Source organism: Odontomachus brunneus, unplaced genomic scaffold (assembly GCF_010583005.1).
Source record: "Odontomachus brunneus isolate Ranch 3 - 2012 unplaced genomic scaffold, Obru_v1 Obru_scaffold_005, whole genome shotgun sequence".
In the NCBI taxonomy this organism is placed as follows: Eukaryota; Metazoa; Arthropoda; class Insecta; order Hymenoptera; family Formicidae; genus Odontomachus; species Odontomachus brunneus.
The window spans coordinates 2,676,856-2,699,800 of NW_022639455.1; the positions used below are offsets into that span (position 1 = coordinate 2,676,856).

The window sequence follows — 22,945 nt, forward strand, 5'->3', positions numbered from 1 at the left end:
AATCCACGAATTACGGTTTGAACTGCTTGACCATCCACCTTACTCACCAGATCTAGCCCCAAGCGACTTCTTTTTGTTCCCTCATCTAAAAATTGCGCTCGGAGGACAGAGATTTTCGTCAAATGAAGAGGCAATCACCTTCGTGAACAATTATTTTGCAGAGAAAAACGCCGAGTACTATTTCGACGGGTTACAGAGATGGGAGCATCGCTGGGAGAAGTGTGTAGATTTACAAGGAGACTATGTTGAAAAATAAAAAACAATTTTCAGAAAAAATGACTTGTATCTTTGTTAGGTCGGAAACTTTTCAGACCACCCTCGTATATATATACATACGGCTACCTGGAATATCTTCGAAGCACGCGTACACACAAAGGTGATCTTCAGATCTTCGAAGTTAGAAATTAGCACAAGTTAGTCTGCTTAAGAAAAAGGTATTACCACCTAAGATACCTTTTTTCTAAGTAGAGTAACTTCGAAGATTTCTGAAGGTAAGCTTCCTGCTCCAAAGATATTCCAGGTGGCAATACTGTTACTGCCTCATCCTGTGTACACAACATCGAACACATACATACTGTATATTCTATGTCGACTGCTGAAATACTCATATTGAGGGATCAAAGCGATGAGAATGCATGTTTATTCATCCTAACGCAAATTTTATAACACGTAGAAGAAAAAAGATAAACTCAAGAGACGTTGAGGTCATGCACGAGCCCAGCTTGTTGTTCATGTCGCGTAATTTCACTTTGTCGCTGACGGGAAATTTACAATTTCTATGACGTTCGCGCGATCCAATTTTTACTCGAGAAAATTCGTCTTCGCGTCCTCAACGCGTTAGCTCGACGCGGAGCGTCGCAAGGACGCGAGTAATACGAAAGATATATCTTAATCCGGCACAAGGAACTTCCCCCTTCTTCCGTAAAATCCGTCGAAGATATCGCCAATGCGACGGCCGTGACGGCGGATCAAAATAGCTTTGTTATCCGGTGTCATTAACCATCCATCGCTTCTCGCAGACGTCGCTCTCTCTCGCGCTAACTTTAATAATAAGCCCTTTCGCTATTCCGTCCTTGTCCCGGGACACGCGCTTCTATCTAACGTCCTCTCGTCGCTTCCTCTCTTCCTGCTTCCTGTCTCCGTCTGGCGCGCGCTCGTCGCGCATCCTCTTCCTGTCCTGTCCGCCGCTCGTCACGTATCCGGCGCCACGATGTCGAGCCAGCGTCGTGACGCCGGTGAGCCCTCCCGACGGTCGGATCGGGTCGCGCGATAGGCGTGTTCCCCGCACACACACATACACACACACATGCTCGTGCGCGCACGCGTACACACACACACACACAAGTGTTCACGCACGACTTGTGAGCAAACGTAACTCGAATTCACGCAAGACTTGGAACTTCGGGCGGCGAAGTCGAATTTCCGAAATTTCTGTCAACCACGACGCAGGAGCTGAAGAAAACGCGCGCGCGATACGTGCGACCGGCGAGGGTTGGAGTTTAATGCTTTCGTGCAGTGTTTATAGTTTACGGGGGTAGTAATGCGCGGTGCGTGATGTTCCCGTCGTATGTTAAATTTCAAGGATAACGCGCTATCCCTCGCGCTACTCGTCCGTCACGCGGTGGAATTTACGGCGGAATGTAACGAATACGGTTGTAAAATTACAGTGATACGTCGATATCGGTGGTCGCGGAATATCGCGTGGATTTCGGCTCGTCGTTTAAAGATTGACCATTCGCGTTTTAATGCCGTCCAACTTGGCATTCGAAGTTTAGTTCCTCTGCTGGGAAGCTTTACATCTCTCTCTTTCTCTCTCTCTCTTTAGCGTCCTATCTGAGAGATCTTTCATGCGACATTTTCAAACCTCAAACATATTATATATCCTTTCGACATTAAAAATATTTCTCTAACAGCGCTCGGCTCTTACTTGCCTTGGATATTCTTAATTTAATTGTATACCTCGAGAGCCAGTTTATATGGTATAGAGTGTTTCTTGCACTTCTGGCTGGAAACATAGCTTACTTTTGAACAAACAAGACTTATGAGCACCGGGTTGCGAGGAATACTGTCGACACCTCGGTGAGGTCAACGGTGTGACGTGCCACCTGGCAAGCGCGGTGGTTCAGGTTCGACTCCTAGCTGAGGCGGTATTTTTCGCAACTTTTAAATGGTATCAAAACACGTGGCTCGTGCAAAAAATACGTGGTTTGTTACAGAGATAGCACGAACTCGGCCAAATCTTTATTATCGCATTTCCCAGTCTTTCTTCATTCGGTTAAGTATGACAGAGCGATCTGTCGATCAGTCGACTTGTTTGACGATGTGCCAAAGTGAACTATGCGATTGGTCCTGCCCTTTAGTCACACCAGCAAAGACTGAGCCGAACAATTTTGTTATTTCTTGCATCTTTTGGCATGATTTCGCCGCAATCTAAAGGCATCTTTTAGCATCGATTTACATAACCGTCGGTGAAGACGGTTGGATGTACCACTTCACTCTAAAAGCAAGGCAACAGTCAAAACGAAAACGAGCGAACAGAGACAGTCGAGGCGTACATTTTGGCGCACTATCAAACAAAGACTAATCGACAGATCACTCTATGTACTGTCATGCTTAATCTTGGAAGACTCTGAAATACGGTAATCAAGATTTGGTCAAATTCGCGCTATCTCTGCATTAGGCCACGCACTTTTCGAGCGATCCTTGTAATGCGTCATATATTATTACCCCTAAAAATCGCAGAAAGCGATGTAAACCTTAAACATGGACAAAGTTTATTCAGCGTATTTTCATTTGTTCATAACTTCCGGAAAAGTTATATTGAATGTCGAACGATCACGTGAAAAGTTATCAAAATTCAATTATTTTTGTAACCGGTGTAAAAAACATCGAGGAAGATAAATTTATTGATATTTTTTCTCTTCAATAAAGTTGAAATTATAATAAAAACACAACATATTTTCAAAATGGTCACGTTTGAAAAGTTAGTCCGAATAAATTTCACTAATGTTTAGGGAATTCTAAGGTTAAGATCAGTATTAAAAATTCGGAATCAGGGTCAGTTTGACGTGAAAAATTGATTCACTGCGTACGTTATGAAGACCAGAACATCGCAGAAAGCGATGTAAATCCTAAACATAGACAAAGTTTACTCAGCGCATTTTCATTTGTTCATAACTTCCGGAAAAGTTATCAAAATCTAATTATTTTTGTAATCGGTGTAAAAAACATCAAGGAAGATAAATTTATTGATATTTTTTCTCTTCAATAAAGTTGAAATTATAATAAAAACACAACATGTTTTCAAAATGGTCACGTTTGAAAAGTTGGTCCGAATAAATTTCACTAATGTTTAGGGAATTCTAAGGTTAAGATCAGTATTAAAAATTCGGAATCAGAGTCAGTTTGACGTGAAAAGTTGATTCACCGCGTAGAACATCGCAGAAAGCGATGTAAACTCTAAACATAGACAAAGTTTACTCAGCGCATTTTCATTTGTTCATAACTTCCGGAAAAGTTATCAAAATCCAATTTTTTTTGTGACCGGTGTAAAAAACATCGAGGAATATGAATTTATTATTTTTTATTCAATAAAGTTGAAGTTATAATAAAAACCCAACACATATTTTCAAAAATAGTCACGTTCGAAAAGTTGGTTTGAATAAATTTCACTTATGTTTAGGGAATTCTAAGGTTAAAATCAGGTTAAGATTAAAAATTCGGAATCAGGGTCAGTTTGACGTGAAAGGTTGATTCACCGCGTACGTTATGAAGACCAGAAAACTTCTGTCCAACGCGTGCGTTAACACTGTCAAATATATCCTCCCAAAACATAAAAGATATTCGCTCTCCAACATCGGCGTTCGGCGTTTATTTGTCTTGAATATATAATATTCCGAATTCATTTTCAAACTTTATTATCTCTCTATTATCATCGCGCGCGTTCAATGTCCCGAGATATCTCGAGAAATGATGAATGTCGAACGATCACGTGAAGGGGATGTCAGCGTGAATGACGAACTCCAAAAGTGTCGATAACGTGGAGGCAATCGTCAAAACGTCACGTCAGATTAGCGCCAACACGATCACACTATCCTTTTCACATTTCTTGTGCATATAGATCTTGCATAAACGTGCGCCGCTTGGTTACTATCGTTTTACTGGCGAAAAATTTCACCACGTGCATGTACGGAAATCTTTCCGCAAACTTTTCGTACATTTTCCAGCGCCTTGAAATTCAGCCGCGAACCGAACGGAGTTGTAAACAGAGCGGGGCAAGCATACGTTTGGAGAGCCCTTTACGTCGAGAAACCTTTGTATCGGGCAAAATATGTACTAGCCAGCTCGAGGTGTCAATTTTTTGTGAGACTTTGCATCGTCGTCGTAACGTGTCGAGCGTTACGCTCGGATCCATTTCTGCGTGTCCTTGCGTCGCGTGAAAGTGCTCGCAATTTTGCGCAACCCGTGCGACGGGAAGTTTTGCGTAAAGAGGTCAGCATTTTGTCCGCAAAGTTCCCAAGTACGACATCATCCCCCTTAATGATTCATAAATTGGGTTCGATTCACCGCGCGGATGGAAGCGCCGAAGGCGTGATAAAAAAAAAGTAGCAATCGCGTACAATCGATAGCATCCGCCGGCGTGCGAACCGCACGCTATGCAGTCGATGCGGCCGCACATTCCTTTCGGCGGAGACTGCGGGAATTCCCGTTTACGCGCGCGCTCGTTCGCAGCCGTCACACACAGGTGGACACTAGGCCGGGGCGCACGGATTCAGAATACTTGAGACGCGCCATAGAGCTGTAATATTCCCAACAGAGCGTGGCAATTTGCGCCCGAGCGAGTTCAGGGACGGGCAAACGGGACGAGGGGGTGTGCGGCGCGATTCCGCTCGACTCGTCCCCGCCGCGAAACCGCCGCTTGTTCGTCGTGCACGTAGATCGACGACGCAAACCGACCACCGAGATCATTTCGATCGAGCCTCTCCGCGCCGACCCCGCGGTCGTACTTGCTGAATTGTGACGTCAGCGGCGCCAAATCGTGGGAATCTTTCTCCGGCGGAGTACGTCGAAATAAATTAGTTTAGCTCGCGTGCCCAACGTGCGCGCTCGATAGTACCGAGCCGTAAGGTAAAAGTACCGACTCCCGGACCTACTCCTGGGCATTCTTACCGTTTTGGCCTTTGAACACGAATATTTAAACTTTCAAAACGGTGCGTAGGATATACGCACATTTTTCAGTATATATTTTCCCGAGTCGAAATTTCGACTCTACTCTCAGCCTCACTGTTCCATTCAATATCTATTTTGATATTCTGAAGCCTATGATATAATGTTTTGATGTTAAAAACAGAAATTTCAGACATCAGAGTCAAAAAGGAGTAAATTGTATCATTAGAATTAAACCTACTTTGCTAACCTAGCTGCGTTGTTGAATTCAAGGTTTAACACAAGGCTAAAATTTCGACTCGGGTTATATTGAAAGTTTAAATATTCGCATATTAGACTCTTGAGTATAGGTCATATTGGTCATGTTGGATCGTGACGTCAGAGGCGAGAAATAAGAGGCTGAAAATTTTTGCATGCCGTCATTCAAATGTCGTATTCAAATATACAGATATTTGAATATAAGAGAACACGTACCTAATCACGCATTTAAAAAACATTCATATTGTTTTGGTCTTTAAATAAGAATATATTTAGATTTCCAATATAAAATGTATATATTTATTCGATACATATATTTTTTATGTTAAAAGTTTACATATTCGTATATTAGATTCTTAGATGCTCGCTACGGCCATGTTGGGTCGTGACGTCAGAGATGAGAAATGACGCCAAAAGTTATTGCGCTATTTTCAAATAAAAACACATTTGATATTTGCAAAAATACTTGTAAAACGCTCCGAAAAATATCCTTTTCTATTGACAATTACTAAATAATAGTAAAAAATTAATGTGGAAAAATTATAAGAACAAGTTAAGAGGGAGTTTACGGATCACGTTAATTTTACGGCCATTTATTAGGATTGTAAAGGAAAAAGAGGAGAAGGTTTTACAAATATATGCTCCAGCGATCTGGAGTGCTTTTTCACACAAATATCTTTTTATTGGAAAATAACACGCAAGAATTTTTGGCATGCGTTTTCGCGCTTCTGACGTCGTCAATCAAAAGTTTCGCGGCACGGGACCAAAAACCCTAAAGATCAAAACAATAAGAATGTTCAAGATTAGGTACGTGATCCGGACATTGGAACTTTTGCTTTAAAACACACCGAAAACTTGTGGTTTTGTTGTTCTACGAGTCAGTGAACGCGCGTGCCCTACATTTTTAATGCGAATGAAAACTTCACAGGGAGTTGCGAAAATTTACAGCAGTTTATCGAACGGAACTCGAGTCCGCCCTGCGTTGTTATTAATTTAATTTAGTACGCGCGTACGCGACGCGGATTGAATGAAAATCGAGTATGGCACGTACACGGGAATGGCTAACACAGAAGTTAGTTCGCTGAATAATGCGTCCACGGGCGATCATACTCCGTAGAAGAGATCATGTTTCTTTCACGACGTCGCAGACCGCCAGCGACATATCGCGATATGTAATATCGATCCAAAGTCGCAGGCATTCTCGAGCGATAGCCGCGCGCTTCGATCCGCGTTAAATAACATGTATCCATGACCTAAATAGATCCGAATTCGCCATTTCCTACTCAGCATGGGAGGATATCCACGGAACGGAGGCCAGGCCTCCAAGAATTCACGGATGGATTCGGACTGCCTTGGGCGATGAAACAGCTGGGAAAATTATTTTTTCATCGCGCGCGAGAGAAAAAGGAGAGAAAAGAACATCGCTGCTACATGGATTACAACGCGGGGAATTCGCTCGTCACGCCACGAGCTTTAATTAAGATAAAAGTACACATATCTAATCCTGGACATTTTTTTATTGTTTTGGTCTTTAAAATTCCTTGTATTTCGCCGAGACCATTTCGTCGGATTTGCGTGCCATTTTTGAGTAAAGAGAAATATGAACGAAAGAGCATTTGAGATTGTCTGAGCACACTTGTAAAATTATCCGAAAGGTATCTCTTTCCCTTGATGATCAATAAATAGTCGTGTAACAAATGGTCAAATGAGACACGTGAAATAATGAATTGAGTCTGCTTATTTTATTTCACCACTTATTATACGACTATTTACTGGCCGTCAGAGAAAGGGATAGTTTTCGGAAAATTTTACAAAGTATGCTCAAGCGATCTCAAGCGCTTTTTCGTCCGTATTTATCTTTATTTAGAAATGGCACGCAATTTTCGTCAGCATGTTATTCCCCGCTTCTGACGTCACAAATCCAACATGGCCACAGCAAAGTACAAGGAGCCTTAAGGGGATGCCACGTACTTGAAAACTTTACCGACGAAATATTGACTTTTTTCTGCAAAGTTTACGTCGCATTGATCGCACAAAATTACCTGTGCTTTTCCACATTGCTTAAATTTGAATAGTGAGTTAACCAGAATCTCTTATCAACTCGAAAAGAACTCTGGTAACGTCGATTGCATGCTTTTTTGGATCGTTCATATCTCACCAGACACTTAATTAATCGAAGCAAATTCTCTTTTTCTCCTGTATATGCATATTCTATATTGAAACTTTAAATACACGTATTTAAGGACCTCGAAGCAGTAAGAATCCGAAGTCCAGAGATTGGTACTTTTAGCAGATTGGGCGGATTCACGAGTAGGTTGTCGAGACATTAGCGCGATTGCGAGAAAATAACGTCCCGGTGGAATGCGAGGTAAAAACCAGAATGGCAGTTTTAAGGCTAATATCGGTTTTGCACGCGCACGCCGAAGCTATTGAGCCGTGTGCACGTTTAACATTTACCGAGTGAGTGACGTAAGCGTAGGTACTGATAATTGTGCCTCTCTTCGAATGTACACTTTGCAGAAAATAATAAAAATTTACACGTCTCATCTCACTCTCCTACTCTCCCCCTCTCTCTCTCTCTCTCTCTCTCTCTCTCTCTCTCTCTCTCACAAGTAAAACTACCCAAAAGTTCCCAAAATTTCTTTCTAATTTAGCATAAATGTAGAAGTACAAAAAATATTTAAATTATATTTTTTTCATTTTGGCCCATTTTGAGTTTCACGGGTAATTTATAGCTTTTTAGTGTTCTCACTTCTATTATCAACAAGTGCAATAAGAATGCATAAGAAATAGAATTGAATACAAGATATAGGCCTTTTGGATTTGCCGATTATGAATATGAAGTCACATGTGTAAAATTATTTGTATAAATATTAAAATGTTTAAACAAAACATGTAAAAAGTTGAAAAAATTTATTTATACAAATAATTTCTCGGTTTGGCCGAGATTCGAACCATTTTTGACTAATTTAGCACGGATTTGAAATATTTCGGTTGAAATCTCGGCTAAAGAAATTTAGAATGGTTCGTGTCTCAGCTATGCCGATTTTGTTAAAATCTTAATTAAAATTACCGGATTTTGGTTTGACCGAGATTCGAACCATTTTTGACTAATTTAGCACGGATTTGAAATATTTCGGTTGAAATCTCGGCTAAAGAAATTTAGAATGGTTCGTGTCTCAGCTATGCCGATTTTGTTAAAATCTTAATTAAAATTACCGGATTTTGGTTTGACCGAGATTCGAACCATTTTTGACTAATTTAGCACAGATTTGAAATATTTCGGTTGGAATCTCGGCTAAAGGAATTTAGAATGGTTCGTGTATCAGCTATGCCGATTTTGTTAAAATTATTTAACATTATCTTGTATTCAATTTCATTTCTTATGCATTTTTATTGATGATAGGAGTGAGAACATTAAAAAGCTATAAACAGCCCGTGAAACTCAAAGTGGGTCAAAATAAAAAAATATAATCTAAATATTTCTTGTACTTCTACTTTTTGTGCCAAATTAGAAAGAAATCGGAGTGTACTTTTTGGATTGATTTACTTATTAGTGACGCGTCCAAATGTAATCGTTAAAATATTATATAGGAATTGCGTTTGCATAACGACACCCGCGAGCTCCGGCTGGCACCGTGCGAATCGTGAAATTTCGTTCGCCTGGCCTCGGTGGCGCGCCACGTAATAAGCGCTTTTTATTCAAATTCAATTGCGATATTGTTCGATGACGGGTTAGCATTTTGTTTGCCGATTAATTCGAGTAATGCCTCTCTCGCTTCGCGAGCTTTCGTGCGGGCGATTGATAAACGACTTTTTATGCGCCGACACTTTATTGGCAAACTGCAGCATCGTCGGCGATTCGACGATCTCGTTTCGACGTTCATTGTCGAAACGGTAGGAGGCTGCATTTCACGGCGTAACCCGATTTTTGTAAGGTTGCGTCGAGCGCGAATGGTCACGCTTTCAACGGCATCGTTGTCGCCCCGTTTGTTTTTCCAAAGCGCGCGATGTCTCTGTAAAGAAATATCGCGAGGGATAGTTTCACTTCTGAAATGTATGGCCGTGCGACATGTATGAGACGACTCTCTCTCTCTCTCTTTCTCTCGTGCACTGAGAGAAAGTTTTGCCAATTTAACAAAATGCTAGTACCCACGACAAATGGCTTGTTGATATGGAACAGCAAATGACCTCATGGTGGGAACGAGCGATTTGTTACTTTCAATTCGCCGTTCTAAGCGACGCTTCTGTATAATGGAGACATAACTAACTCAGCCCGAATATAGACGAGGACAAATGTGATTTATATTTCGCGCGATGTATGTTTGTTAAAATGACAAATGGTGGGGAATGATTTGCAATGGTAACTTGCTCGATCTGTTTCCCAAATGATCGTCGAGCAACAAATGTGTGTGGTTTCGTTCTAATAACCGAGGTGTGTTCTTTCTCAGTGTGTGTGTTTCAATCGTGGAGAATCGTCACTTACCTGGCGAATAAATATTCATTGCATCCTCGAGGATGCATCGTGCACGAGCTAAGGAACAAACCATGAAATTATAATACGTATAGCTACAACAAAAAAAAAGTATCCTCCGTACACGGACAGGGAGGAAGGACGGAGGAGAAACAGATAGACAGAGAGAGAGAAGAGAGAGAGAGAGAGAGAGAGAGAGAGAGAGAGAGAGAGAGAGAACAGCAACCCATGATTGCAACACTATTTAATGCACCCACATGCACGTACATGTGCACCCTAGGCTCGTCAGCGGCACGTTACGCTCGGTTTCCGCTTCCGTTCTCCGTGGCTACGTTGTTCGCGCGCGTACGAAGAACGGAGCACCTGCACCTCGCGAATTACAGACGCGACGCGGCATAAAACTAACGCAACAAGCGGCCGTGCAGTCACGAATGTACAATAAATTTCGCACGACTGAATATTACATTTCACATCGGGAGAGCACAAAGTAAGAGAGACTAAATATTACATTTCACATCGGGAGTGCATTATGACAGGGACCAGGGAGGGCGGAGGTAAATTTCCGAACCGCCGCGCGTAAAGCGCGCTGATTAGGTGCGGAATAAAATGTGGTTAAAGCGAACGAGCTGTTAATTTCAATTAAAAATTCGATTATCACTATCAAAATGATATCCCAACAGAGAATTCTCTCTTTGGTGCGTAATTTAATAGCGAGAAGAGGAGAAAAGAGGATAAATTTCGGTTAGATCTTTTTGCATTTGGTAAATCCATCTGTGCATATCTTACTTTTCCTCCACGCTGGCTACTTCTCTCAGAGGTACACACGTGTGCGCACACACACACACACACACACACACACACACACACACACACACACACGCACGCACATACACATTATTCGTAGAATAAACGAATGTCGATTAAATGGAGCAATCGAAACGGAATCATTGAGTACGTGAAACTATGCGCCAGGCGCCAATTAATACAACTCTGTGAGTCTGCCCGTGCAAATGAGTCTACCCAACTAAACTTTCATGATTATCACGAAGTGAGACAATCATTGGTAATGGACACTATGATTTTTTTTAATTATATTCATTAAGTAATATACTATATATGGAATTAATTATTAAATTTACATTATATACAATAATGCAAATTCTCTTTTGTATCGCTGTAGCGACAAATTTACACTTAGATTTTCATATTACACTTATCGTTGATATATTTTTTTGAAAAAAAATTTTTTGAAATTTGAAAAAAATTTTGAAAATTTTGAAAATCTTTTTTTGTTTTTATTTTGTCATTCTATGCGATAAATATAAGTGCACAATCTGATTAGTTATAAGACAAACTCCACGTTGCTGAATTTTGTGATTTAATATATTTAAGGTTAAGTTTACGGCACGAAAAAGTTCTTAAATATAATAACGTTTTTACAGATAAATTTAAGAATTTTATATATTAGGATTGTTTTTCTTTTTTTACGTAGCGCCAACTGCTCCGTCAACTTTTGCACCTGCAAAGCATAATGGGGAAGAGGAAGTTCGAGTGGTCACAGAAGTGGAATTGCTGTCGCCCTTTGTTCCCGCCGAATCAGCAGCAACCTCTTTTTCCCGGCTTTGTTGCGAATCAATACGTGAATTGTCGCTTCTCCGCGTGACACTAACCCGAAGTCCCATCCTCTCTCTCTCGCTCACGGCGAGATCCTCGATCCTATCGGCCGTCTAAATCATCTCGAGTCACTCGAGATCGTGCGACAAAATTACAGGTGTACGGTGCAGAACGAGCTACCAGTTACTTTCATCGCAGGGATGTGTGATGGGTGGCAGCGAGAAGGGGGGGCAGGAGGTGTATGTGTTGAGAGAGAGAGTGCGAGGCGTGATCGTAAAATAAAACATTTAAACAGTGTGTTTGCACAACGTCATTTATATATACATATCGCCACACACAACCACAATACAGTAGAATAATTCGACAGCTACCGCTAATAAGTAACTAAGGGTGTGCGTGACAAAAGAATGCTGGGTACAATGCCGTTAACACGAGTTCCCCCATGATGTTGCGCGTCAGCAATCCTCCCTTTACAACGTTCCCTCGCCCCTCAACTTCTGGCCTCGTACGACGTCACTTAACGTGACCTAATATGGGGGAGACGTTGTTCCAGAAGTTTGCTCAAGATTTACATGAAAATGCTAATCGAGCCGACATCTCCAAATATTATTGTTGATCCGTGTTCGCGTCGTATCCGATCTAAGTTATGTATTTCACTGATTTAATTTTATTCTCACCCTGATTTTTTTTTCTACTTTATCCTATCATGCGAGCTTACATTGAGAAAAAAATACTTGGAAATTTATTTGTGTGATACAAAGTTTATTTCTGTAAAATAAAGTATATTTCTGTGAAATAAAATTTATTTCGCAGAAGTATAAACTTTTACCTTACAAATAAATTTTTAAGTATTTTTTCTCAGTGTATATTTGCACTTCCATTTTTTCTTCGTGAGCAGAGAGGGATTTTATTTCTCTGTGTTTACTAGTAAATAAATAAATAAACTCGCACAATCAATTAGCGCGGAAGTACCGTGCTTCAATAAGTTCCTCGCACCGATATCGGAAATGCGGATTGCGGATCTCGTAGGTTCTCGGAGATCGCGCACGTTGAAGCATCATCGTCGAGAATTTCGATAGCCGCACACTTTATTTATTAGAACACACTTTATTCATTGAACATACCAATTTAATTACTTAGCGTTCGGCTGTTCGACGCGCAACATCAAGAGGAATTCGAAATATCGCATCGTGATTGACATCGAGGCATGCTCAACACCGATCGATCGTTCCCGATTCACTACCAACCGCGAAATGGACAATTCCATCTCGCCTATATTCCTACCTACTTTATAAAAAGAAAAAAAAGAAAAAACGCGCTGATGCGGACGAAAAGAAAAACAAAAGCTACAAGGGAAGACTACGGCGTCTCGGACATTCACCTCTACGATCACGTCGAAGCACCACGTGCGTCGTCTGACTTTCGTCGGCATGGCGATCGCGGAATCTTTCTCGCGTCAATATCTCGCGCGCTCCGTTCGTCACTGTTCCCGTCGAATTACCGCGACGTTGACCTCGTGAGGAGAGGTCATATTTCCTGAACCGCGCAATTTCATCGTCCCCGGAGAGCGAGAGTGTCGAGAAAGAAGGCGGCCCGACACATGTCGCCAGACGTGCGCGCCTGCTCCGGCGTCAGCTGCACCCTTTTGCACTCGCCTCGTGCAAGAGAACGAACGAATGCATTCAGGGCCGCGAGAGAGAGAGAGAGAGGAAGAGAGCGGCGAGAAGGGAGTGTAGAAAGGGATCGAAGTGAAACACGAACGGAGCCGATGACTCGGGTGAAAATTGAAAGTCCACGAGCGAGGGGACGCCGCTTACGCTGCGCGCGATTACCGCGTCGATAATAGTCGATATTTCCCTAGAAGAGGGAGAGAGAAAGAGAAAAGGAAAGAGAGAGAAAGAGTACGAGCTTTCTACTCGACGCGAACCGTTCATTTGTCACTGCTACCGGCGGATTTCTACCTTTCAGAGCGCGCTGAAATATTCAGAGCTGACATAAAATCGACTGCCGACACCGCGAAAATGCCGAGGGGACGTATTTCCCGTGAAAACGCGCCCCGACGCACCCTCGCGATATAACCTCGCCGAGAGCTGTCCACACGCGAGATCTCGGGCGCGGCGGAACGCGACGAGAGCCTCGGGACGATTGATCGGGGCTGTGCATAGATCGGCGGAGGTGGTGGTCTCTCACGAACGGACGCGTGTGCTTATCGCGCGCGTCCGGACGCACGTCCGTGTCCCCCTTTTCCGCCGTCAATATGGCCGCTCGCGCACGGGCCGCGGCGTCTCTCACGGCGTCTCGCGTCAACCCTTCGCTCTCCCTTCGTCACACTCACCAGGTATTGCCTGCAATGTTTTTTATGCTTAACGCAGGACGAGCGCTTCTTTTTCTTGGCGGCGGCGTTGGCGGCGACGGCGGAGGCGGCGACCAGGCCGTTGCCGGACTTCTCCTTGCGGGGCGTTGACAGATTCGACTTGTTCGCGGGCATCGCGACTATCTCCCGGCTTCTCCCACAGCCCCGTGCTGTCGACGAGCCCCGCTGCTCTTTCCCTACCTCGACCACCACCAGCCCGATCGCGGCCTGCCGTCCGCGACGAGATCACCGACCACGACGAGCACTTCCAGCGGTCCAGCGATTGGGACAGAGATTGATAACGACCGAAACTTTCTCGCCCCGCTATACGCACGCCACACCGCGCGATACACGTGCGCGTCACTCGGCGTCGCTGTGTGTGCGTGCGCGCATGTGACGCGCGCACTCGGCGGCTACATTCAGCCCCGCGTTCGCCCCGAAGCCACGGCTGCTGCCCCCTTTGCCCTTTCGTCCCGTCCCGCACCACGCGCCCCGTTCGAACTTCGCGCCATGAGACTCTATACGCACGGCGTCGTCGATGTCTTTCATAGCGAATTCGGTTGCTTGCACTAGTGCGCACTGAGGCTTGTTCATAGTATGCTGTTATATTTAAAGATCGTCTTAAATAAATTCTCAAATTTTTCATTTTTAACCAGTAATATGATATGTAACATTCGTACGAATCATTATCCCAGATAGCACAGAAGTTTCAAAAAGCTTTCAGAAAGATTTCAGAAAGATCTCAGAAAGATGCAATGTTTCAGAAACATTTCTGAAAGCTTTTTGAAACTTCTGTGCTATCTGGGATATTAGCTAACATATTTTTAAATATTTATTTAAGACACGATCTTAAATATAAGAATGTATTAATATGAGGTAGGGAGTCAATGGTTTGAGGAATTTGATGGAAAAGAAAAAGAGGGAAAAGAAAGGATATGGAATGAATTGGACGAAGTGAAAGGTAAAATTCTAAAAAAGATGTGGAAAGAAAGAGAGAGAAAGTTAAAAGAAAGAAGGTAAAGATAGTAGAGAAAAAGAAAGAAAAAGGTAAGAATAAAGAGACAAGAAGCTAAAGGAAAAAAGAGGAGAAAAAGGGGAGAGATTTTTGTGGCTGCAATAGTATGATAGTACACTGAGAGAAAAATTATCTTAAAATCAACAAATATTTCCTTGGTGGGTGCCATGAACATATTTACTTAAATCTACATTCTCTTTACTTAAATCAAATATTGTTTATTTAAATCAAGTAAACAATATTTGATTTAAGTAAAGAGAATGTAGATTTAAGTAAATATGTTAATGGCACCCATCAAGGAAATATTTGTTGATTTTAAGATAATTTTTCTCTCAGAAGGATAAGAGTAGATTAAGTATAAGTTTAAGCGAGAGAGAGAGAGAACAGGGAAAGGCGTAGTACATAAAGTGTGGATGAATGTATGGATGTGTGGATGATGATAAGATTATATATTGTAAACCAAGTCCCCTTCTTGGCAATAGCAAATGGTAATAAATACTATACTATAAGAATGTACTATAAACAAGCCTTAACGTGCACCCAGTGCACACTAGTGCAAGCTGCCGAATTCGCTACCAGTTTCTCTCTCAACACTTTTGCGCCGAACGAGTTCAACTGTCGGCGCATTGTCGTGCCGAAATGCAGCCTACCCTTTGATTTGTGTAAATTACCTCCCAGACAGTTACACCCAGACTGTATAAACTTCTTTGTAAGATGTCTTGAAGACATGCGACAGACGTCCTATCTTATTTGAATGTCTCTGACACGTCTCTCAGACGTCTTTTAGAAGTTTACGTTGTTTAGAGTGTCTGTCTCTTGAATTACCAAGTTTTAGTCCAAATCTGCAAAGTGCTCTTTTTGCTACCTGATTCTTCCTCTCTATGTTTTTCTGGTTCGAGCCATAACTCAAATCTACAATATGCTCTTTGCTTCCTGTTTCTTTCTCTTTATCTCTTTCTCATTTGAATTTTTAAACTTTAGCTAGAAAAAGATAGTAAACAAGAAACAGGAAGCAAAAACACATTGCAGATCGGACTTTAAGCCAAAAAAGATAGAGAACAAGAAACTGCAAGAAAAGAGCACATTGTGCTCGGGTTTAAATACGAAAAGTACAGAGATGAAATACAAGAAAATTTCCTAATAACGCTGATTTGAATTCAGGAGCGGGACGTGCGCGTTATGCTTAGCAAAACCATTACTTAAAAGTCGCAAAGGCAGAATCTTACCTTGTTGCCGGTGCTTGGTGACTTTTTCCTCGGCGAGTCGGGAGCGGGGGACGCGGCGATTTTGATTCCACACTGCCATAGCCAGACGAACGTGAAATGCTTCTGCCTGGATCCTTATCGCGACGCACATAACATTCACTTGGCACTGCCGACGATAACGTGCGAAATTCACTCTCGGCGATCATTCGCGTGATCGTTTTTCGGCATTCCCGGCGATAACACACGCGATTCATCTTGTCAGAATCCGTGACGACAATTCGCGCGCGCGAGACAGCTCAGGCAAGTCGGAAATGACAAAATTTCGAGACGCTTTTCGAATCAGTACCGCCGCGTCGCGTTCGCTACTGGAACTAACTTGCGCGATTCTCGAAGCGCGCGGCACTTGACGCGACACTACCGACGCTCGTTTATTTTCCCGCGTTATGTTTACTTTCTATGCTCTGTAACCGTTTTTTGTCGCGACGAAAACACGAGACTCTGCCATCACTCCCGCGAAAATCGCAACCCGAATTGGATCCCGAATGACCGATTATGCTGCAAATACACGATATTTTCTTTAGCCAAGCAGAACAAAAAATCATGATGATATCGAAATGATGACGAGAAATTGACAAAAAAAAAACTTTCCATTCACGTTTCCATCATTTTTTCATCATCATAATTTTTTATTCTACTCAGACTATAACTTCTCATACAACGCAAATGTTCAAAATACATCCCAGAAACGTTCCAGGGATGTATGATACTTTTGGAACATCTTTAGTACTTTGCTCATTTGTGCTCTATGAGTTCCCAGACAGCACAACCTGCTAAAAGATATCTTAAAGACATCCAGAGGAATAAAGACATCTTTTGGACGTCTTTAAGATATCTTTCAGTAGATTGTGCTGTCTGGGTTGTCTCGCGAGATATTTACCTCCAGCGATTGTCCAACATTATTTCGTCACGAGGCCACGCACTTAATCCCGTCACTCCCGGCAACTATTCAAACACGACACTCTGCAGCAGTGAGTCGAAATCACGGAATATACGGGAGAGCATCTCGGATCCGCGCTATCACCTTGAGATCTGTCTTGCAACTGAATTCTGTGTACGTGCTGCGACGGTTGCGATTCTCGAAACATCAACGCGGTCAACTACACTCGATACTACCGACGCCCGTCCCGCACAATGTTTACTTTCTGTGATTCTTCAATATTTTGTTACAGAACAAACATTTATTCTTGACGACGAGCCCGAATCCGGTACGAGACGCACTTTCAAATAACAAACTGTCACGCCATAATACCGTAACGAACGTTGGAAATTGCAGTGGCGGCAAAATATCGCAACACCGACGCCACACCGTACGCAAAATTCCAATTACGATGACTCGCCCGTTTACCAACAGCCTCACAATTGGAAGTACGCAAAACGCTTGAGACTATCTGAATATTCGAGGTGTGTTATGATAAGTAGTATATTGAAAACTGAGTGATCGTGGCGTATCTCGATTATTTCAGGCCGGAATTACTTACAATCGTTCAGAAGCCCACAGTGTTGGGATTCTGTAACTCGTTATTGGAGTTAACGACAGTTTCGTTATCGTTGCGCAGCTTTTGTATACCGTAGAAAAGTTGCGCAACGATAACGAAACTGTCGTTAACTCCAATCACGAGTTACAGAATCCCAGCATTGAGGCGGTTAGACAATGCCAGTCGGTGACGTTTCGCGACTACCTGACTCTCGTTACATTCCCGACACGTCGAGAGTGAATTTGCGCGAGCGAGCGTGTGGAATCCCGCGAGGACGAGTCGTCGTCGCGAGCACTTTATTACCGAGTGCGTCGCGCACGTACGCACCTCCGCGTTCCGCCTTTGGCTGCGGCGTCCAGATGGCAGCAGGCTGCGGCCTGCTGGAGCTTGCTCGCGCAGCCGCCTCGCGCCTAGTTACCTCCTCTAGTTATTCGTAAACAAGGTTCTTTTGTCGAGCGCGAAGTCGCAAATACGACTCCGTCATTGTTTGCCTTCCGCACGCAGTGGCCCCGCCGCTGCGCTTCGCCCGTAATACAACGTACGTAAATGTCGTCATTGCATTCAGGGAAACTTTTGGTCGCTTATTAACTAAAAGTCTAGTTTCTCATAGAGCGGCGCGCGCAGCGCCACGAGTGAGAGAGGAAAAGAAGAGGGAAGGGGCAGACGGCGCGATAGAGGGAGAAAGACAGTCGAAATAAGTTGACCCTTATCTCCGCGCTCGAGCGCGCCCGTTCCGCTCGCAACTCCCGGTGACACGGAGACGTTACGCCGCAGCCACCACCGCCGCCGTCGCCGCCGTCGTCGTCGTCGTCGTCGTCGTCGTCGAACGATCTATGCTTACCGTACGGAGTTGTACTACGCATCGCGGCCCGTCGATTGTGTGACCGCGCGTCGCGGGGAAGTGCCGCAGAGTCCCGTGCGTCTCGTTACCGCACGCTCTCTCCTTGGCATCGTCGTCCAGTCGTGCAGTTCGCGCTGATGCGCTGAGATACGTACGCGAGAGCGGGCGAGGTAGTATAATGGTCTGATCGCGGTCTCAACATGACTGTGGACTTCGCCGACTACTTTTGGGTGAGTGAGTCTGTCTCGTCTGTTTCTTCCTTTCTTTCTCTTTTCTCCTCTCTCTTTCTGTCTGTCGCGTCCTCGCGTCTGTCCAGCTCTGTCTCTCTGACTGGCGATCGCCGCGAAACGTCACTTCGCCACTCTCGTGCGCGCAAATTTAGGTTATGTCGCGGGAGAACGTATACCGTGACCTCGCCGTGATTCTTCTCGGCCCTCGCCCTGTCCCCCCTCTCTTACCGCGCGATCGTTACCCCTCTCGGTCGTCTGCCACGGCGATGCGATTATACGCGGTGTACTCGTCAACGGGGCCTCTTTCTCTTTCCACCGGATCGTTTGTCGTTTCTCTCTTGTCATCTGCATCTCTTGAGACGCTTGCTGACTTCACTTCTTTTCTCTCTCTCTCTCTTTCTCTTTCCCGTCCCTTTCTCTCTTCGTTCTCGTTCACGCGCGTTCGTTATTGCACTTACGCGTCGTATTACGCCTCACGAGAGAGATGTCAAGCGTGTGTAGTACCAAACGCGAGGAAAACAGGCGATACACTCTGTCGACGCGCGATGACATGTGCACCGCGTTTTTTCGCAGCCTCGTAATGACAGTATACGGATGCAAAGTCGGACTGTGCGAGCAAACACCTGCCGTCGTATCGGTTCCCCCACGCTTGCATTTTCCTGTCAGGCAATTAGCCTCCTCTAATTGCGCGAATATCCGCGCTTGTTCTCGTAATGACGCGTATCGCTCGGCGAGGATCTTTAAACCGAGCGAACACGAGAATCTTTGTCGATAGGTGTTAGAAAAAAAAAAAAGAAAACTGATCGTACAGACAAGTAGGAGGTATTTATCGAAGTAATTGTGTGTAATATGGGCTCCGCTAGTGTGAAGGATTATTTTATATTCTTTTGAGTACACCGCAAGAGTTGACACGCGCGCGAGCACATTGATATATATTTATCTGCACTTTTTTCTCTCAGACGGCACGCTGCTTTGCTGATAAGATAGTCGTCGTTTCCTTTTACGAGACATTATCCTGTGTATTGGACATTACTTTGAATTTAACGTGGAACGTCGCGCTCGCAAACATGCTCCTCTCTTCCGCGATAAAATAAAAAGAAAGAATTGGCATATTGATTGTCGCGGGTAATTGGTACAATAGGTTGACAAGAGTAATAATATATAATGACAGCTCATTGCGGCAATGTCACTCGAGAGTCCTGCTCGATGCGAGTTTACTGCACGATCAGGGTTCAAGTGTTAAATGGCTAAGTGGCCTTAAGTACCATTCCAGCATGTATCTTGAAGCCACAATATTCTAATTACGAAGAAATTTTTCATTCGACTGAGAACTCTTCGATACAGAAATGTAAAATAAAAGCACCATTTTCCAATCCTATTCAAACACCTAATCCTAACATATACCTAATCCTGGGCATTCTTATTGTTTTGGTCCTCAAATACAAATATTTAAACTTTCAACATAAAATATATATATATATATATATATATATATATATATATATATATACACATAGTTAGTGCACGTACATATACGCGTATATGTTATACTCAAAGTTTAAATATTTGTATTTAAAGACCAAAACAATAAAAATGTCCAGGATCAGGCACGTGTCCGGAAATTGGTAGTTTTACTTCAATATTCTACGTAAATTTCTCCTTAAAAAATTCTCCTCTAATGTTTTTTAAGTTAACTCTTCAAACCGCTTAACATAACTGTATGCGTGTGTCAATTAATCCTGACACGATTTAAGGAGCACTTTAAATCGGAGAGCTCGAGAGCTCTTAATATCCGTCTATAATCGCGCGATTAAGGTTATTAATAGTTGAGAAAATCGTCTCAAGCGAGACACTCACATCTGAATTTAGAGTTGGATGTCAGTTCTTCAGTCGAATTGCAATTGCAAATATGATGCCACGAATATCGTATAATCCAAATGCAAATGTTGCACAACTTGAAATTCAAATCTGAGTGTCTCACGCGAGACAAGTATCAAGTAAGAACTATCGACAAGAGCCTAAGTCACCGAAGTGTCACGTTTTTCTTTTCTTTCATTATTTAAGGGCGAAAAGAACAATGGCTTTGACGTGTTGTATCATAACATGAAGCATGGTGTGGTCGCCAGTAAGGAATTGGCTGAGTTTTTGCGAGAGAGATCAGCCATAGAGGAGAACAATTATAAGCTGCTTAGTAAAGTGGCGAAGCAGGCAAGCAATAGTACGCAAGGATCGTTCGCACCTGTATGGGCCGCTCTGAGAGGCGCCGCTGAGAAGCTTGCAGGTTTGCACTTGCAAATGGCCCAGCGGGTCGCCGAACTCATAAAAGATGTGTCGAAATACGCGGATGAGCTGCACAAGAAGCACAAGGCTGTACGTAGGTCGTTTCTCTTACATTTACCTGGGAGGACCGCGTTATTACTCGCATTGTTTTCTCGACATTAATAAATTTCGCATATTTTCCTTCGCGTCGAATCGATTACGGTCTCGGAGGCGAAGTTGCCACATGGCGTTATCTTACTCACGATTATTACGCTTCGTTATAGAATATTGTTAGCTTCGTTATTTGATGTCTCTTGTACTATCGAGGTATCCGCCCACAGTCGGGTCAGTGAGTTCTCATTGTCGTACAAATGAGCCGACTGTGGCCTGGTGATACGCGAGGGTCCTATCTGGTCAGGATACGTACGCGTGTGGTAGTTAATTGCAGTTGCGTAGTAACTCACTTGTTTGCGCGTACGATTGTCCGGGTATGACTCGCGGTTAACTCGTAAGTCGGATCGCCCTAGCTGTTAGAAGAGTAACGTGTGACGTTGATCACGAATGTCCAGGTGAAGGAAGAGGAGTCCTCTACCTTAGAAGTTGTACAGAATATACAGAGTATTACGGTGACGTTGCACAAGGCGAAAGACATGTGTATGCAGAAGGGTCTCGAGTTAGAAAAACTGAGGAAGGACAATGCCAGTCAAAGAGAATTGGAGAAGACGGAAGTCAAGTTCAAGAAGGCGCAGGATGACTACAGAGCTCTGGTGGACAAGTACACCGTCATACGGAACGACTTCGAGGCGAAGATGACTCAGGCGTGCAGGGTACTGATTCAGGATTATAAATCGTAAAGCTATGATTATAGATCGTGGCTACATCGTATATGAGACAATAATATCGGGATCTGGCGGTCGAACGAGCCGCATTATAATCGGTCTGTTTTTCTTTTTCCATTCTCAAGCGATTCCAAGACGTGGAGGAGACACACCTGAAACATATGAAGGAATTCTTAAACACTTATGCCGATGTATTACAAAGTAATCACGAGCAAGTCGGCCAGGTACACATTGACTTTAAGCGGCAGTGCATCGACTTGACAGTGGAGAAATTATTAGAGCGGTTCGTTCAAAGTAAATACACGGGTTTCGAGAAACCAGGTAAAGGAAAAAAGGGAACTCGCCTTGTTACTCCGGCATATTCCCTTGCGAGTTCGACACTCGTCGCTTAATCGGCTCTGTGCAAACCAGGTGTGATCGAGTACGAGGAAGTAATGACGAGCTTAGCGGAAATGACCGGCCACGCGCAGTCCGAAGGAGGAGCCGTTGAAACACCTAAGGAAACGTCAAAGGGAGCCAACGGAGAGACAGGCGTAGCCGGTAACAGTCACAGTTCAAAGAAAGATCAGGGATTAAAGGGGGAAGGTTTGAGGGTGGACGGGGAAAGGGGGAGGGTACTGGAAAAGGATAGAGAAAAAGAAAAACAGAAGGAAAAGGACAGGGAACTGTCACATGCGCAAGCCACCAAGGCTTCCCGCCGTACTACCTCGCTACTCAACCTGTTCATGTCCAACTCCCAGGGTAGGTTTCATTGAAGTTATGTAGATTTCTCGAGACTTCATTATCTCTTTAATTGCGATAGTTTTCGACCTACCTTGGCCTGACGCAATGAGATGCTATCACGGTGAAGACACACTTCTTTTCGCGATTTCTCGTGACTGATATTTTGTATTTTGTCGATCTGCTCAATACAATCACCGTGTGTAATTGAAGTAGAAATTACCTGCGACCAGTCCTGGCAAAATTGATTGCGCGTAGCTTTCATTTTGTTCAGTGTGAAACGTTCGTAGTACGCGGCAACTTATTGGCATACATTGCACACGTCTCGGTAGGCTTATTCTGCCATTGTTTTTTTTTTTTTTTTTTTTTTTTTTTTTTTTTTTTTTTTTTTTTTTTTTTTTTTTTTTTTTTTTTTTTTTTTTTTTTTTTTTTTTTT

General features: G+C 43.3%; 3 protein-coding genes across 17 annotated transcripts in view; 2 read left to right on the plus strand and 1 right to left on the minus strand.

Moving 5' to 3' along the window:
• Positions 1–14,215, minus strand: part of LOC116850071 (flocculation protein FLO11-like) — an 80,820-nt gene extending 66,605 nt beyond the window's left edge. For all 7 annotated transcript variants that reach the window (XM_032827931.1, XM_032827985.1, XM_032828003.1 and 4 more), the window contains exon 1: positions 13,848–14,215. In XM_032827931.1, the coding sequence (XP_032683822.1) occupies positions 13,848–14,000 (153 nt within the window). In that variant the 5' untranslated portion in view covers positions 14,001–14,215. The remainder of the gene's footprint in view (positions 1–13,847) is intronic.
• Positions 10,794–11,778, plus strand: LOC116850148. Its single transcript, XM_032828101.1, has 2 exons — positions 10,794–10,961; positions 11,391–11,778. Exons 1-2 carry the CDS (start codon positions 10,812–10,814, stop codon positions 11,559–11,561), a joined length of 321 nt encoding a protein of 106 aa, XP_032683992.1. The 5' UTR covers positions 10,794–10,811; the 3' UTR covers positions 11,562–11,778.
• A 3,831-nt stretch (positions 14,216–18,046) lies between the features above and the next one.
• The window catches only part of LOC116850115 (F-BAR domain only protein 2), a 13,493-nt gene continuing 8,594 nt past the window's right edge, over positions 18,047–22,945 (plus strand). For 7 of the 9 annotated variants that reach the window (XM_032828016.1, XM_032828052.1, XM_032828023.1 and 4 more), the window contains exons 1-6: positions 18,047–18,158; positions 18,221–18,691; positions 20,756–21,061; positions 21,520–21,777; positions 21,915–22,110; positions 22,201–22,530. In XM_032828016.1, coding sequence (XP_032683907.1) covers positions 18,662–18,691; positions 20,756–21,061; positions 21,520–21,777; positions 21,915–22,110; positions 22,201–22,530 — 1,120 coding nt within the window. In that variant the 5' untranslated portion in view covers positions 18,047–18,158; positions 18,221–18,661. The remainder of the gene's footprint in view (positions 18,159–18,220; positions 18,692–20,755; positions 21,062–21,519; positions 21,778–21,914; positions 22,111–22,200; positions 22,531–22,945) is intronic. The other 2 variants (XM_032828079.1, XM_032828089.1) reach the window with 1 other exon arrangement.

Coding starts and splice junctions, on each gene's coding strand:
- LOC116850148 (XM_032828101.1), top strand. CDS start 10,812: ATGTCGATTAAATGGAGCAATCGAAACGGAATCATTGAGTACGTGAAA. Junction 10,962..11,390: donor ACGAAGTGAGACAATCATTG/GTAATGGACACT, acceptor TTTTTTACGTAG/CGCCAACTGCTCCGTCAACT.